Here is a 15876-nt window from a genome sequence, read left to right as displayed (position 1 = left end):
TGGGGCAGAGGGCATCGTCCTGTCTGAGCCCTCTGGAGAACATCCCAGGGATCCATGGACTTGGAGAACATCTTAAAGGATGGAGACAAACAAGGTCCTTGTGTTGATTTGGGATTTCCAGAAAATATTCTTGAAATCATGAATTTCCCCAGTTTTGTGGTTTTTAAGGTTACCCCAAGCCTCAGAGCTGCAGAGCAGCTTTGTGGGGAAGCAGAGGGGGACTTCCCTAATGAAGGTTTGCAATGTGATTGTCCCTTCCCTTTTCTTTTTTTTTTATTTTTCCTTAATCAAAAATCCATTTTTTGGACAGCAAAATGAGTAATTTTTGTCCATAAGGAAACCCACTCCAGCATTACTTCCCCTTTTGTTTCCTCTCCCCACTCCTGCCTTTGAACACTCCATTTCCCCCAAGCAAAGCTGTGGCTTTGGGGTGATTGCTGCGTTTTGGGGCTGACCCTGAGCACCTCCCCTCAAAGCTCCCCCTTTTGCACATCACCCTTGAGGAAAGAAACTCCATGAAAACAATGCAAAAACTGGAATTTTTTGCAATATTCTGAAAGATAATCTAATTTTCGCTCATTCTGTGACACGTGTGACTCCTACAAAAGCCATAATTAATGGTTCCTTTGATTTTGTAGATCCTGAATCGTGTTTTGAATTTCAACCTTTTTTTTTAGTCCCCCTAGTCAGAGTGCTGTGTGTATGCTTTCATATATATTTATTTTTCAACGTGCTTTAAACCTGTCTACAAAAATAAAGCTGAACAAACACAAAAAGGATGGTGTTTGAAGATTGTTGATTTTTTTTTTCTGGGAATATTCTATATTATACTGACTTTATATTAATTATTATAAACCTGTGTTTGTATTGAAGATGTGTTTAATATTTTGGGGAGGTTGAGGAGGTTTCGTAACCAGAATTCAGTGGGAGAACATGCTGTGTTGTACTGATTTTCTGTCAATGTAGTTTCAGGTAAATCTGATTTTATTTTCTAGTTGCTGCCCATTTCCTCACCTGCCCGGGGGCTGCCCCTCGGATAGAACCTTTGTGATGGGATTTAGCTTAGACATACCTGCAAAAATCAATCAGTTCAATAAATTGGGAAATTGCTGCTACAATTTTGTCTGCTTTTTCTTTTTCGTTTTTTTTTTTTTTTTTTTTTTTTTTAATATGTAATTATTATTATTTTCTTTCTTGCCCTGTGTGGAAGGATGGGGCAATATGGGGGCCAGCAGGGAGCCCTGCTCACCCCTCCACCTTCCCCATCCCCATCCAAAACAGGCACCTGTGGCTCATTCCCTTCCTCCCTGCTGCCTGTTGGTGGCAATTTCCTAATTTTTTGGGCATTATCTGAAATTAAAATAGCTCCCAGGAGGATGCCCAGGGTGATGCCATCCCTGGGGGATGTGGGATGCAGGAGGGGGGTGACAGCAGTGGGTCTGGGGGTGCCAAGGGGCCCAGGGTGCCCACCCTGCCTGTCTTAACAGTAACTAAAGAACAGGAATCATTAAAAAAATCCAAGTATTTATTTTGTTTTTCTTTTGGATCTGATACATCACATCCCTGGAGGGGACAGGTGGGGGCACAGCACCAGCCTGACCCATGGGGCCCAAGCAGTGTCCGACCCTGCAAGGGGGGACCCTGCAATGGGAGGTCCCTGATGCAAAGGGAACCTTCCCACAGGGCAGGAGGGTGGCAGGGCCACCACGCCCCTGTCCCCTCCCTGCATGGGGAGAGGAGCAGGGTGGCATGGCCTGGCCAAACTGAGCTGCTCTCTGAGCTGGAGAGTGACAGGACAAGAGGGGAGGAAGGGATTTGAGGGGGAAATGGGGGTTTTTTGGGTAAAAAGGGAGTTTAAAGTGAATTAAACCCCTTGAAACCTGCCCAGGGCTGGAGGCACCCCGCGGCCCGCGCGCTCTTGTGCTGTGCGAGGGAGTAGGTAAAAAATACGAATTTTCATATATTTTATTTAAAAAATAAAAACCACACGAAGGAAAAAAAAATAAAAGTAAAGGAAAACAAAAAAGACCCCTCTTTGTGCAGTTTGGCTTAGTGCAAATGGGCGCATTCCTGCAGGCACTTCCCGGGGCATGGCCCCGGCGGGGGCTCCCCAAAACGAGAGAGAGAAATGACATTACAAAGAGTAAAAACCCCCCTGGGGGGGGCGAGGGGGGGCAGGCGCCCACCTCTGCCCTGGGCACTGGGGCTGCCCCCCGGGAGCAGGCGGGGGGCAGGAACAGACACCCCCTTTTCCCAGCCCCTGCCGGCCACAGGCACAGCTTACTCAGCCATGGGGGGGTCCCCAAACCGGAGTGGGGAGGGGGCCGGGAGCAGCCAGACACCCCCTGCCAGCCCCCCCGGCAAGGAGCGGGGTGGGATCGATGGATTTAGCTTATTTTCAAAGGGAAAACAAGGCAGGGGGCACAAGCTCCGTGGCAGAGGGGGCTGTGTGTGTGCATAAAGCTTTCGGGGGGCCGTTCCCTGAGTCCGGGGGGCGGCCGGGGGGGCGCGAAGGCACCTCGAGTGCAAAATGTGCAAGAAGGAGGGAGCGGCGGGGCTCCGTCGTCAGTCGAGGAAGCGCTGGCACGCCTTCTTCCAGCGGCAAGCCGTGCACCACATCTCCCGGTGCTCCATGCCGTACACCTTGCGGCACTTCTTGGCCTCGCCCCGCGGCCGCCTGCGGGCACAGGGACAGTCACAACCGGGGACACGCGCGGGGGAGAGGGGACAAGGTGGGGCATGACGGCAATGGCTCACCTGGGCACGGCCGGTGGCTTGGGTGGTGGCGGGGTGGGGACAGTGGGGGACACGGGTGGCCGTGGGGGGGTCCGGCAGCCCTGGAGGGAGAGGACACAACCCTCATCAGACAAAGTGATGAGGGAGTGCAGCAGCCCCACCTCCATCCCTGTCCCACCTCCATCCCTGTCCCCCTCCATCCCTGTCCCCAATCCCTGTCACCCTCCACCCCTGTCCCCAATCCCTGTCACCCTCCACCCCTGTCCCCAATCCCTGTCACCCTCCATGCCTGTCCCCAATTCCTGTCACCTCTCCATCCCTGTCCCCACTCCATCCTTCTCCCCATCCCTGTTCCCCACCTGGTACGCGTGGTCGGTGTGGACGTGGCAGCGGCCGGGGGGCCCCGGGGGGCTGCATGGGGAGGCCAGGGCCAGCTTCAGGATGGGCAGGGCTGGTGGCAGAGGAGCCTCGGGGCCGGGGAAGGCAGGGGGCACCGAGGAGGTGGGAGACACCGGGGTGAGGCTGGAGAGCCCGTCCGTCAGCGCCTCCATGTCCACGTCCAGCTCCGTGTAGTAGAAATCCTCCTCGCCATCGCTCTGCTCCAGGTCGGCTTTCCGGCTGTGAGGAGAGCAGAGCCTGGCTGGGACACTGTGCCCCAGCACTGCAGGGCCCTGCAGGGGGTACCAGGGGGTCTGGGGTGTCCAGGGGTACCCCATGTGCTTACCCAAGGTGCATGGTTCGGATGTGCTTCTGCATCCCTGAGGAGCTGCTGAGGACTTTGCCGCAGCTCTTCCACAAGCACTTGAACATCACCTTGGTGGAGTTCTGCAGGAGAGAGGTGTTAGGCTGGCAGCCCCATCCCCATCCTCATCCTCATCTCCAGCCCCGCTGTCATCCCAGCCCAAATATCACCCTCATTGTCATCCCCAACCTTACCCACATTATCACCTGTACCCTCAAACTCAGCTCTCATCCCTACCTCCAACCTCATCTTCTTCATTCCCACCCCAAATGTCATTCTCCTCCTCATCTCCATCCTTACTATCCCCATTCCCAAACTCATCCTAACTGTCATCCCCATCCTTAACCTCATCCTCCTAATCCTTACTATTCCCAAAACCCAGCTTCACCCCCATTGTCATCCCCAGCTTCATCCCACCTTCCTCTTCCGTGGGGTGGGCTCTCCAAAGACGAAGTGGGTGCTGTCAGGCTCATCAGGGCCCTCATCTGGGAGCGGGCCAGGCAGGAAGGTGCTGGGGACGTGGCTGGAGAGGGGGGGTGAGGGGGTGGAGGGGGTGGATCGGTCGCTGGCGGGGTCCCAGCTCCAGTCCCCGCTGGCGTTGCTGCTGCTGCTGCAGCTGGAGGACATGGCAGGAGCCTCCTTCCAGACATCGCTGCCAGGCTCTGGTGAGGAGGAGGAGGAAGAGGAAGGTCAGGTCCTGCAGTGGGACACACATCCAGGGATGGGGGGACAGGGACAGGCTCTTACCTGTGCCATGAGTGGCCGGTGGGTGCCCGAGCACCAGGGGGCTGGCGGAGAGGCTGGTGAGCACCGCAGCTGCCATCACCTCATCAATGCCCGCCTTGCCCGAGAGCTTCCTGCCAGCGAGAGCAGAGGGGCTGTGTCAGGATGGACAGGTCCCCTGGGACCCTCTACTGCTTTCCCTCCCCCACTGAGGCGCCAGGACCTCCCACCCACAGGGGTCTGCACCCTCCCTAGGGTGGTTTGTGTGGGGATACAGGGGTGGCACAAGGTCTCAGTGGCCCCACCATGTTGGTGGCACCACCAGGTAGAAAGGCACCCACAGGTGCCCCACAGCCTGCAGCATCCCAGGACGCTGCTGATCTCTCCAGGGATCATCCCAGCAGCTGGCTGGAACTCCCCTAGGCAAGGCACTCCCAGTGCAGGCAAGCTGCCAAAATGCCACTGCCTGTGCCATGCAGGGGCAACCCTCCATAACTGTGGGCAGCACTGTGCCAGAGGGTACAGGCAGCTGCATCCTGCCCAGGGACACAGGGATGGCTTCCCTAAGGCCAAACAATTCCTTGAGGTGGGAAAAAACTATAAAAATTTTAGACTAAAAAAAAAGCAAGAGGTCAAGAGCACCCAAAAGCATTTTGCAAACAGATAACCTGGTGATGTTCCCCGCTGGGAGTCCCCGGAGCTGCCACAGTGGGACAGCCTCTCACCACCGGGGATCCCAGCACAGCCACCAGCGGCCAAAGTCCTCCTGCAGAAAGAATCCCGGCTGCCGCAGCCAGGCCAGTGCCGGTGGGCGGTGCCGGTGTCCCTACCTGTGCCGGGGCACGGGAATGCACTGCACGGTGTCCCTACATGTGCCTGGCATGGGGATGCACTGCACAGTGTCCCTACATGTGTCTGGCATGGGGATGCACTGCACGGTGTCCCTACATGTGTCTGGCATGGGGATGCACTGCACGGTGTCCCTACATGTGCCTGGCATGGGGATGCACTGCACAGTGTCCCTACCTGTGCCGGGGCACGGGAATGCACTGCACGGTGTCCCTACCTGTGCCGGGGCACGGGAATGCACTGCACGGCCGAGTGCAGCGCCAGGCAGCGCTCCAGCCCCGCGTCCAGCGCCCGCAGCACGGCCTCGTCCTGGCGCGACGGCAGCTCCCCCAGCCAGCCCTCGGGTCCCAGCGGAGCCTGCGAGAGACACGGCAGCGGGCAGCAGGGATCCCCAGCAGAGAATTCTATAGGGATCCCCAGCAGTGGGGTCTGCAGGGATCCCCAGCAGTGGATTCCACAGGGATCCCCCCGAACAGTGGGGTCTGCAGGGATCCCCACGGCCTCAGTGGGATGGGGAGCTGGGTTTGGGCAGCTGGATCAGCGCCTCCAGGCAGGGCTGTGGTGGGACCCTGCCAGCCACTCCCCCTGGGGTAAATCCCAAGTGGATCCCGCCAGGTCGCAGTGGGATCCAGCCAGGAGTTCCTGATCGCTCTCCAGATGCCCCTGTGATGCTGCTGCCAGCACCATCACCCACTGGCTCAGCATCAGCGCGGATCCAGCAGGGATCTCCAGAGCCAGGACCTGACACCCTCCTGGCAACGCAGCCCTAAGGTGGCAGCACCCACATCCCACACCCCGGTGTAGATCCACACCTTGTGGATTCACACCCCAAGTTTTTCCCGCTCTGAGCGGATCAGCCGGGATCCAGCGGCTCTCCCAGCGCTGGGAGCGCACTCGTGCCCGCCAGGCCAGCCCGACACCGGCACCCGCTGCCCGGGCTCGGCACCGAGCGGATCCCGCTCCGGGGAGATCCCACGGGATCCAGCACCAAGCGGATCCCGCTCCAAGCGGATCCCGCTCCAAGCGTATCCCGGCCGCTCTCCCCGGGGCGGGGCCGGGCGGATCCCGGCGGCGGGAGATCCCGGCAAGATCCCAAAGCGCCGCGATCCAGGCGAGACGATCCGGCCGGGGGCGTGGCCGCTGTGACCCACCCCCTCCCTCCGCGCCCCGCCGCCACAACCTCCCCTCCCTTCCCGCCCCCCAAAGTTTATCCCTTCGCGGCGCCATTTTACCGGCGGGGAAAGTTTCGGGCGGGCCGCTGTCAGCTGTCACCGCCCCCCCGCCGCCTCCCCCGGATCCCACCCCGCTCTCCGCCGCCGCCCCCCCGGTACCTTGGCGGGGTCGGCGCGGGCGGCGGGCGGCGCGGTGGGCGGCGGCGGGCGGCGGCGGCGGCGGGCGGGCATTAGGACCGCGGGCGGGCGCGGGGGGTCCATGCGCGGAGCGGCCGCGGCCCGGCGGGGGGAGCGCGCTCCGCCGCGCGCGGCCCCGGTGTCGGCGCCGGCCGGGCCACGCCCCCCGAGCGCCGCGCCATTGGCCGGAGCGCGCGGGCTGGAACGCGGCCGCCGCTTTCCGCGCCGCTGATTGGCCGAGGCCCGCTGCCACTTCGCTCGCGGCGGCCACGCCCCCGCCCTCGCGAGCCGGCCACGCCCCCCCGGCCCGGCCGCGCCACGCCCCCCGCCGGCAGCGGCCATCTTCGCGCGCCCCGCCCTCCCGCCGCGCGCGCTGCCCGCGGGACCCCCCCAAAAACCAAAACACCCCCCCCAAAACAACCTCACCCCACCTCCGCCAGCCCGCCCGGTCACCCCCCGCTCACCACCGAGTCCCCGCCGGCACCCCCGGGCCCGCCGCGAAGTCACCTCCGCCTTTTCCCGCCAAACTCGCGGGGCTCCCCAAAAGTCGCAGAGGACCCCCGAAAGTTGCGGTTTTGTCGTTACGGCTCCGGATTCTGGGTGCTGCCCGAATAAACGCGGGGATGCCGTCACCGCGGAGCATCCCGCAAAACTCCCGACGGCTCCTGCGGACTTACCGGGGTGAAACACGCAGCGTTAAAATTTGGGGGATTCGCGCAAAAGCGATGTCCCCCGCCAAATTATAGGGCTGCCGATAAGTTACAGGGGTTCTTCAAACGTTGAAGAGCTCATCACAAAGTCATACTCCCCAAAACTTGTAGGTTCCCCCCCAAGTTCTCTGCGAAGTTTTAAATCCCCTTTAACTCGCCTGTACGGCTCCCCCATCAGCCCTAGGGCTTCCCCAAAAGTTACAGTCACCTTCTGCTAGGAAGGGGGTGTGGTCTGGACTTTTGGGGTGTGCGCGCCGTTCCCAGTAGGAAAGAAGTCCCTGATTCCCCCGTCAGTCCTGCCCACCACGAGGAATCAGTGCCAAACCCCCCCCAGAATGGCGGGGCTGGGCGTGGGTGGGCTGCGGGGGGTGCAGGAGGTTCTTGGGGTGCTGAGGGGCGTGGGGGGCACACGGGGTGCGGGGGCTCCATGGGGAGCGTGGGGTGCCCTGGGCATGTGGGATGCCTGGAATGCCCTGGGTGCACGGAATGCTTGGGGTGCGTGGGGTGCAGGGGGTTCTGGGGTGCCCTGGGGCGCCCTGGGTGCCTGGGCTGGCAGGGGGGACCTGTAGGGCAGGGGGTCTGTGGGGTCCATGTGACACATGGCGTGCGGCGGGTTTTGGGGTGCACGGGGTGTTTGGGGGGCTCGGCCACCCGCGTTCTGCCCCTCACTGCCCCAAAACCCGCGGGGCGGCTCCGAGGGGCCGCGGCTCCTGCTGCTGCTGCCGGATTGAGCAGCCCGAAGGCCGGGACAGAGTCCGTGCGGCTGTCCCGGATGGTGGCCCCCGCCTGTCCCCCCCGCCTGTCCCCTCGGCCGATCCCCGCCGCTCGGGGGCCGTGGGATTGATGGGGCGGCACCCCGGGATCCCCTGCCTGGGGAGGGGGGACGTTCCCAGCCTGGCTCCTGGGGGGCTCGGCCACCCCCCGTTTCCCGCTCTGCTGGAGGCGCCGCTTCCACCCTGCGCCAAGCCCGGGTGTTTTCCTAGGAGCGAAAAAAGCAGCAAACCGGGAAAACCCCCCCGAACCCGGCCAAGCGCTCGGTGCCACCCCGGCACGGCCGCCCGCGGGGTGTCCCTGCCACGGGAACGGGGATCAACCGGGAACCGGGGCACCCCCGGGCCCCAAAACCAGCACGGGAGGGGGAGCACAGCCGCAGCAGCGTTTATTCCCCATCTGCGCCGTGCCTGGGGAGTCCGATCCCGCAGCCCCCGTTAGCGCAGGAGCCCGTGGGGCCCGGGGGAGGCTCCGCGGCCGCCCCCGCTCCGGTTTAATGGTTAACGGCGGCCCAAGCGCAGAGCTGGCGGCTCCGGCAGCTCCGCTCGGTGTTGTGCAACTCCACGGGCATCGCCCACCCTCGCACAGGGCGCCACCAGCCCGACCCCGGCCCGGACAGGGGGGCTCGGCACGGGGGCACCCCAAATTTAAAACGTGGTCATGGCACCTCCTGAGTTGGGAAGGCCGCGCAAGGATCGTTTAGTCCGACTGGACTGGTGGCCCTGCACAGGACTCCCCCAGCAATCACCATCCCTGGGAGATGCCCCGTGGTACCCGGGTGCCCTTGCCGGGGTTTGGCTGCGGACTGCGCTGATGCCCCTCGCCCAGGGGCTCTGCAGACGGATCGCGGCCGTGCCCGCGCTGCCCGTGTCCCCCTGGCTGCCCGCCGGGGCTGCGGGGCTGCCGGGGCACGGCGCCACACGGGGGTGAGCTCCAGGAATGGGGGGGCTTGGCGGGGTGCGGAGCTGCTCGGCTGTGGGGCAGGTTTGGGGGGATGGAGAGCGCTATGCTGCCGGACAGGCACAGAGCTGCGCGGGCTGCGGGGCCCTGCGGGGTGCAGGGACATGGGGGTGCGGGTTCTGATGGCACAGGGTGCCCTACAGCGCCGTGCGGGTGTCACACAGTGTGGGTGTCACACAGTGCGGGTGTCACACCGTGCAGGTGTGGCACAGTGCGGGTGTCACACAGTGTAGGTGTCACACAGTGTGGGTGTCACACCGTGCAGGTGTCACACCGTGCAGGTGTCACACAGTGCGGGTGTCACACAGTGTGGGTGTCACACCGTGCAGGTGTCACACCGTGCGGGTGTCACACAGTGCGGGGTGTGCTGTCCCTCGCTACATCCCACAGGGTGCGGATTACAGGACGTGCAGCCCCGTTCAGCCTCTTCGGGTGCTCTATGGGCTCCTGCTCGCTCCCTCTTGTGGGAAGGGCACCGCTCAGCACACCCGCGCACACTCATGCACACTCTTGCACACTCGCTCACACTCCTGCGCGCCCATGCACTCCCGCTCACTCTCTCGCACACTTGCGCACTCTTTCTACTGCCGCTGGGGAAAATTGGAGCCCAACTTTGGCCGCCTCAGACCCTCGGCAGCAGGATGTGTCCCTTCCCCGGTGCCATTCCGAGCCCGGCTTTCCCCAGGGAGGTGGCACCGCGCGGTACCCACCCACAGTGCCACCCACACCCCACGGGCAGCGCGGGGGCCGGAGCGAAGCCCCACTGATCCCGCATGGAAATGAAGCTCCCGTGCCTGGCAGCACAGCCCAGAACAGCTCCCTGGGGGTCAGGAGGTGCAGGGGGGCCCCAGCCGTGAGTGCTGGGGTGATGGAGAGGGGAGCAGGGGCAGGATGCGGCCGGGGCAGCGCGGGGGAGCCCACGCGTGCTTGTGGCAGCCTGGCAGCAGGAGGAGCGCGGCAGCAGCGGCACAGCCGCGCTCTATCGGCGCCCCGATCTCGCAGGGGGATGGGAGAAGCTCTCGAGGGCCGCTGTGGTTTGGCTGACGGCGCCTGGGGTGCCTCGGCTCTGACACCTCCAGCGGGGTTTGCTGAGCGCTGCGTTTTCGGTGTTAATCTCTTCACCCGCCGCGGTGCACGGGCAAAGATGCTGAGGGGAGGCGCGGCGCTTCCTGCCGCACAGCGCCTGGCACGGCACAGCACGGCACGGCTAGGCACGGCACAGCACGGCCAGGCACGGCACGGCCAGGCACGGCACGGCCTGGCACGGCACGGCACGGCCAGGCACGGCACAGCACGGCACGGCACGGCCAGGCACGGCACAGCACGGCCAGGCACGGCACGGCCAGGCACGGCCAGGCACGGCACGGCCTGGCACGGCACAGCACGGCACGGCACGGCACGGCACGGGGGCTCCACCCCGCCCCCACCAGGCCATCGTGCCACGAGGTCAGGCAGCCGCTGGCCGTGTGACACGGACACCGTCATTGTCACACCGTCATTGTCACACCGTCATTGCCACCGCGTCCCTTGGGGCACGGATGTGCAGCTCCACCGGGGAGGAGGGGAGGTTTAGCTCCGGTACACATGCAGCTCACCCAGGATTTTTGGGCACACGGAGGCTGCAGGACCCACAGCAGTGATGGGGAGGTGAGCAAGGAAGCAAATGCTGAGCCTGGTTTGTACCACAGCCCTGTGCAAGGCTCGGCTCTGGCACAGATCCCCCCAAAGAGCAGCTCTTGGTGGCTGTGAGTCCCCATTTCAGAGGTGCCAAACCACCCATGCGGGGTGCACTCACTGACACACTGTGCTCAAAGCTGCTCCCTCAGCACCAGCTGCACCAGCAGCACCAGCAGCAGCAGCAAGAGCCCTCAGAACCAGGGATTTAGACTCAGTTTAAGAGTGTAAACTTTCTCTCAGCCTTTTAATGGTGACCCATGGAGACACCCTTGCACGGGTCTGAGAGGGTGGGGATGGAGGATGGAGCAGAGCCCACAGCCCACACCAGTGACATTTCTGTGTTGTCCTGTGCAGGGTGACATGGACTCAATGGTCCCTTGTGGGTCCTTTCCAGCTCTGGATATTTTATGATTCTGTGGAGGCACAGGGCTGACTCCACCTCCCCATGACAAGGGACATTTTGTGATGGGGGCAAAGCTTCTCAGGGCTCCTGGGGGCTGGAGGAGGCCCTGCTCTCCCCCAGGCAGTGTGAGGAGCACAGAGACCCTCAGGCATGGCAGAAACCTCCTGATGGGGATCTGATCCTGCAGCCCAAGGCAGGGGGGTTGGCTGCTGCCCTGTCACCCCCCTGCCCAAAACGTGACTGGTCCCCACCCTGTTCCCATCTTGGTGCCAGTGCCAGCCCTGTCTCACTGGGGTCCCAAACTGCCCATGCTGGGACATGCCACCACTGCTGGCACCAGCTGGGCTGGAATGGGACAAGGACACTTGTAGAAAAGTAACATAAAATATATACAGAGAGTGAGTGCAGGGCACAGGGTGGGCACAGGGGTGCTGGCACCTGTCCCTTTGGCACCCAGTGGTGCCCAGCCAGGTGGGCCCCCCCGTGGCACTGCCCCTGCTCCTGGGGGCTATAGGTTGGTGATGTAAACCTGCAGCCCATTGGCTGCTGTGCGGGCAGAGCCTTTCTGGGACCCCCCTGCCCAGACGTCCACCACGCTCTCGTAGAGGTTCTCAGGCACACAGCCCTTCCCTGGCTTGGCCCCTTTTGCTGCCTGCTTCCAGTGAATGTCCACAGCCTCATAGTCAGGCTCGGGGCCACGGGCCTGGGCAGTCCATGCTCTGTCATTGATGGACTCGTAACAGGGGTCAGGGGGCCCTGGGGCTGCTGGGGCCCCCTCCTGCTGGCAGGGGGGCAGCTCCCCAGACCCCCCGTCCTTCACAGCTCTCGGGGTTGATGCAGGGACCTGGGATTTCTTCTTGGTGGCTTTGCACACCGTCGAGTACATCTCCTCCAGCTGCAAAAGGAAATTATTTTATCGGTGGAGGTTTGGGGGTAATCCCTGTCCACTGCAGGGTACCCTCATGATTTTGCCCCCCCCATCTTCTGACAGCCCCCCAGGAGGATGCTGGCAGTGGATCCTAACTTATACCCTGCTCCACACATGGGCACAGCCAGGAGAGAGGGAATTAAATAACCCCACCATGTGCCCATCCCTGCTGTCCCCCAGAGTGTACCTTGGCATGAGGGGCACTGCCTGTGCCATCCCAGCCGTGCTGTGCTCCAGAGGGTCCTGCCACAGCCCCGTCCTGCACCTCCACCGACACCACCTTCTTCACTTTATGGACACAGGCGTAATCAGCTGCGCCGTGCCCAGCCCGTGGAGGGGACAGCTGGGTGCCAGCTGGCATGGGGGGCACGGGGGTGACACTGGGGGGCACGGGGGTGCCCTCCTCCCCCACTGCCAGGCACTCGTAGACGGCGTCTGGCGCCGGTTTGCGCAGCGGGGTGAAGAGCAGGTTGGAGTAGGTCTGGTCGGGGGCCGGGCAGGTGGCCGGGGGCTCAGGGACGGGGATCTGGGGCAGCTCACGGTGCAGGAGGCCAGAGCTGTGCAGGGATTCACCCCCAGGGGCCGCGGGACCAGGGAGATTCAGGCTGGCAGGACGCTGGACTGTGGGAGAGAAGAGGAAATGAGGGGATGCAGCAGGCACCAAGCCCTGTGCCAGCGCTGTGGCACGTGTGTCTGTGACATGAGGGGCAGCCTGGGGACTGCAGGGAGCTGCCAAGGGCCCCCAGCCCCTCGGGCTCCCCCTGCTCCAGGGCACTCACCATCCCTGGCCTTCACCCGGTACAGCTCGTGCAGCTTCGTGTCCGACTTGCTGAGTGAGCGCAGCTGTGTCTGGCAGAGCAGGGCCTGACGGGGGGCACAGACACCCTCAGGCTGGGCTGGGAGCCCAGAGCACCCCCAGGGCTCATCCTGCCCCCCACATGTGCTCTTACCTCCTCCACGAGCTTCACCCCGTCCGGAGCGACTTTCTTCCTGCCCTTCCTGCAGGGAGAGGTGGGGCTGAGCCCAGGGCAGGTGGCAGAGCCAGGGGTGAGGAGCAGGTGTCCCAGTGTGGCACTCCCAAGCCCCACATCCTGCTCCTTCCCCTGCCCCACAGCAGGCTCTGTGCTGCCTGGGGACATCACAATTGCATCCTGCACCCCACTGAGCTGTGCAGGGCACCACCCTTGGCATTGCCCCTGCTGCTCACAGCTCAGCCCTCTCTGGGCTGCTCCTCTGAGGTTTTTGGGCATAGGGGCTGCTCCAGGGGGCTGTGACACACAGGGATGCAGGGCCAAGCCAGGCAGAGCTGCACTGGGGTGCAGGTGAGGGTTTGGGGTGAGCAGAGCAGCAGATCCCACAATCCCAGCTCAGGATGGCTGCACACAGAGTCCCCACCAAATGCCACCGAGGGGTCCCCAGCCCCACCCAGCCCCAGGAGGCAAGGTGCAGGAGCTGTGGGCAGCACGTACCGTTTGCAGGCAGCACACAGGGTGCCCAGGTAGACCAGGCCACCGAGCAGGGCCAGGGCAGTGCCAGCTGGCAGCAGCCGGGTCCCTGATGTCCCCTCGCCGCTGGCTGCAGCCATGGGGGAGCTGCTCGCAGCACCACTGAGCTCTGAGGAGAGAGAACATGAGCTGGGGTTCAGCCTGGAGCTGCTGGAATGGTGCTCTGTGACCCACAGGGACCCCTGCAGCACCATCTCCCTGCAGGGCATCTCTCTGGATGCTCTGGATGGGGACATTTCACCGGGTGTCCCATTTTCTGGCCAGCGATTGTTGTCCCCAGAGTCACTGTAACCCCTCCAGTGCCCAGCCCCGTGTGGACACTTGGCACTGGGTTCTCTGTCATCACCAGGGAAAACTTCAGATTTTGGTTCCTTTTGAAAAAAACAATCCAACAAAACCAGCGGGGTTCGAGCTCACTGAAATGGTGAAAAGGAGATGCCCAGGAGCCCTGAAAACCTCTGGAGACACCCTAGGAATGACAGAGTGCTTTCAGGGGACACCAGGACACCAATCTGGGCTGTGGGATGGGGGTGACACCAATACTGAGCATAGGGGAGGCCAGTAAGGACAGGCAGTATGACTCAATTTCCTGGAAACAAGGGGAGTTCAGCATCTCCTTCCTCTGCCTCCTCATGCCCTGGCCTCAGCAGAACACACCAGGACACCCTCCTTCTGCAATGGATTCACACATTCCCTGTGCCACCACAACCCCAGCTCTGCAGTCCCTCTCTGCTGTGACACAGAGCAGAAATCTCCCCATTTCCCACCCCTTTCCTGTGCCTAAAGCTGTGCCTTGCCCAACCCCAGCCCTTGTCCCTGTGCTTTCCTCAGGGCAAAAATCATCCCCTGCAAACCGTGGCAGGGGTAGGAGGGTGTCCTGACACAAAGCACGGGTGCTCCCCAGCCTGTCAGGATCACCTCCTTCCCCAGGAGGCTTTTGGTAACCCCTGTCCCATCATTCCCATGCCACCATCCCCGTCCCCAGCTGCCAGCACGCTGCAAACCCTAAGCAAAAGCTGAAACCCCTTCACCGGTGTCTGCAGGTCCCAGCTCTGCACAGCTCAGCTCTGTGCACCCTGCTCTACAAAAACAGCCTGGCCTGTCACCAGCACCCAAGAAATGCCTGATCTGGAAGGAGATGAAGGCAGTTCCTGGAGTAAAACACAGCTTCAAGACACCATGGCAGCTGATCCAGATGGGGCCAGCAGTAGGGTCCCTGGGCAGAGCTGAGCAGGATCAGCTTCCACCAGCACAGATGGGAACCCAGAGATCCAGAGGGATGTGCTGAGCACCTCTTACTCACCCTCTTGCATATCTTCATCCGGATGACAAAGCCCAGATGAGCTCTGGTGAGAAGCCACCCTGCCTTGCGTAAATCTCAAAAAGCCCACCGGAATTCCCCTCTCCCCTTCACCCTGGGTCACACAGCATCTCTGGCACATTTTTACCCCAATAACCAGAAGGTCTCTGCCCATTTGCAGCACCCTTTTATCTGCGAGCATCCTTTTATCTAAGAACTTCCCATGCCTTTGGAAACTGCCCTGACTGAAGCATGAACCCTGGAGAGCAATTATCTCAAGGTAGAAAGTGAGACAGAGAGGTTTTAAGGACTAACCAGGCTGGACAGACTGGCTTAGATCAGAGCTGGGAAGGGGAGGCTGTTCCCTTTCCAACGTTTTAATTAGACAACACAGCTTTTCTGTCTGAGCACACTTTAATTATTGGGATTACCTGCAACAGGGCTGGCGTGTTAGACAGAGCCTGGAGCTCCTCGCTGGGCTCGTTCAGCTCATTAGAGGGATAGGATCATGGGCTGCAGGAGCAGGGCAGAGCTGAGCAGGCTCTGGAGTTGAGCAAAGTTCTAGCGAGGTTTGATGGCCAGGAGCTGGTGTGGTATTGGAATCCAGGTGGGAGCTTTCAGCATGCTGAGGCAGGCACACACGGGGCAGCTTATCCCTCAGCAGGGGGATTTTCCATCCCTGAATTTTGAAGATTGAAAGGAGAGACTTCCTTGAGTAGGAATGAGCACAGAGAAATTCTTCTGGCCTATTTTCTGTAGAGCAGGTCGATGGTTGCTCCAGGATTTCTGAACAGTGAAACTGTGCAGTGCATCCTCCTCAGTGCTCAGGATCAGCAGCCACTTCTTGGGACAACACCTTGGGTCTCCCAAAGCCACAGATTTGCAAGCAGAACCCCTGACTAACGACAGGTAGGACTGGGCAGGTTTGCAAGGCAAACACCTGGGTTTCCTGCCGATGAAGTTATCGATCTCCCGGCCCTGGGGCTGCTGCCCGGGACAGGAGGCTCAGCAGAGGCGTTTCAAAGGCGCCGGCTCTGCCAGCCCGGCCCCGGTGGCTTTGAAGGCGAGGGCGGTCACAGCTGTTGCGTACGTGTGTCAGCACCCACAGCCCTGAGCAGGGATCTCTCCCCTCCGTGTGTGACACCCCAGCACAGGCACCCTGAAGGCAGATGAGTTGTTACTCCAGGATGTGGGAGTTTTTGTGAGTCCTATGAAAGGTGCAA

At 61.8% G+C, this 15876-nt stretch overlaps 2 protein-coding genes across 2 annotated transcripts; both read right to left on the bottom strand.

Annotated features, from left to right (window-relative positions):
- Positions 1-2378: 2378 nt before the first annotated feature.
- On the bottom strand, positions 2379-4328 carry SLC2A4RG (SLC2A4 regulator). The gene is made up of 6 exons (XM_058814912.1): positions 4226-4328; positions 3896-4140; positions 3461-3561; positions 3096-3354; positions 2758-2837; positions 2379-2677 (listed from the first exon to the last, which is right to left on the bottom strand). Exons 1-6 carry the CDS (start codon positions 4299-4301, stop codon positions 2566-2568), a joined length of 873 nt encoding a protein of 290 aa, XP_058670895.1. The 5' UTR covers positions 4302-4328; the 3' UTR covers positions 2379-2565.
- A 6776-nt stretch (positions 4329-11104) lies between these two features.
- LIME1 (Lck interacting transmembrane adaptor 1) lies at positions 11105-13459 on the bottom strand. The gene is made up of 5 exons (XM_058814947.1): positions 13318-13459; positions 12799-12847; positions 12628-12712; positions 12036-12469; positions 11105-11815 (listed from the first exon to the last, which is right to left on the bottom strand). Exons 1-5 carry the CDS (start codon positions 13431-13433, stop codon positions 11429-11431), a joined length of 1071 nt encoding a protein of 356 aa, XP_058670930.1. The 5' UTR covers positions 13434-13459; the 3' UTR covers positions 11105-11428.
- Between the last annotated feature and the right edge of the window lie 2417 nt (positions 13460-15876).

Source organism: Ammospiza caudacuta, chromosome 15, assembly GCF_027887145.1.
Source record: "Ammospiza caudacuta isolate bAmmCau1 chromosome 15, bAmmCau1.pri, whole genome shotgun sequence".
Lineage (NCBI taxonomy): Eukaryota > Metazoa > Chordata > Aves > Passeriformes > Passerellidae > Ammospiza > Ammospiza caudacuta.
The sequence above is the reverse complement of the archived record's forward strand: the minus strand, read 5'-3'. Positions and strand labels throughout refer to the sequence as shown.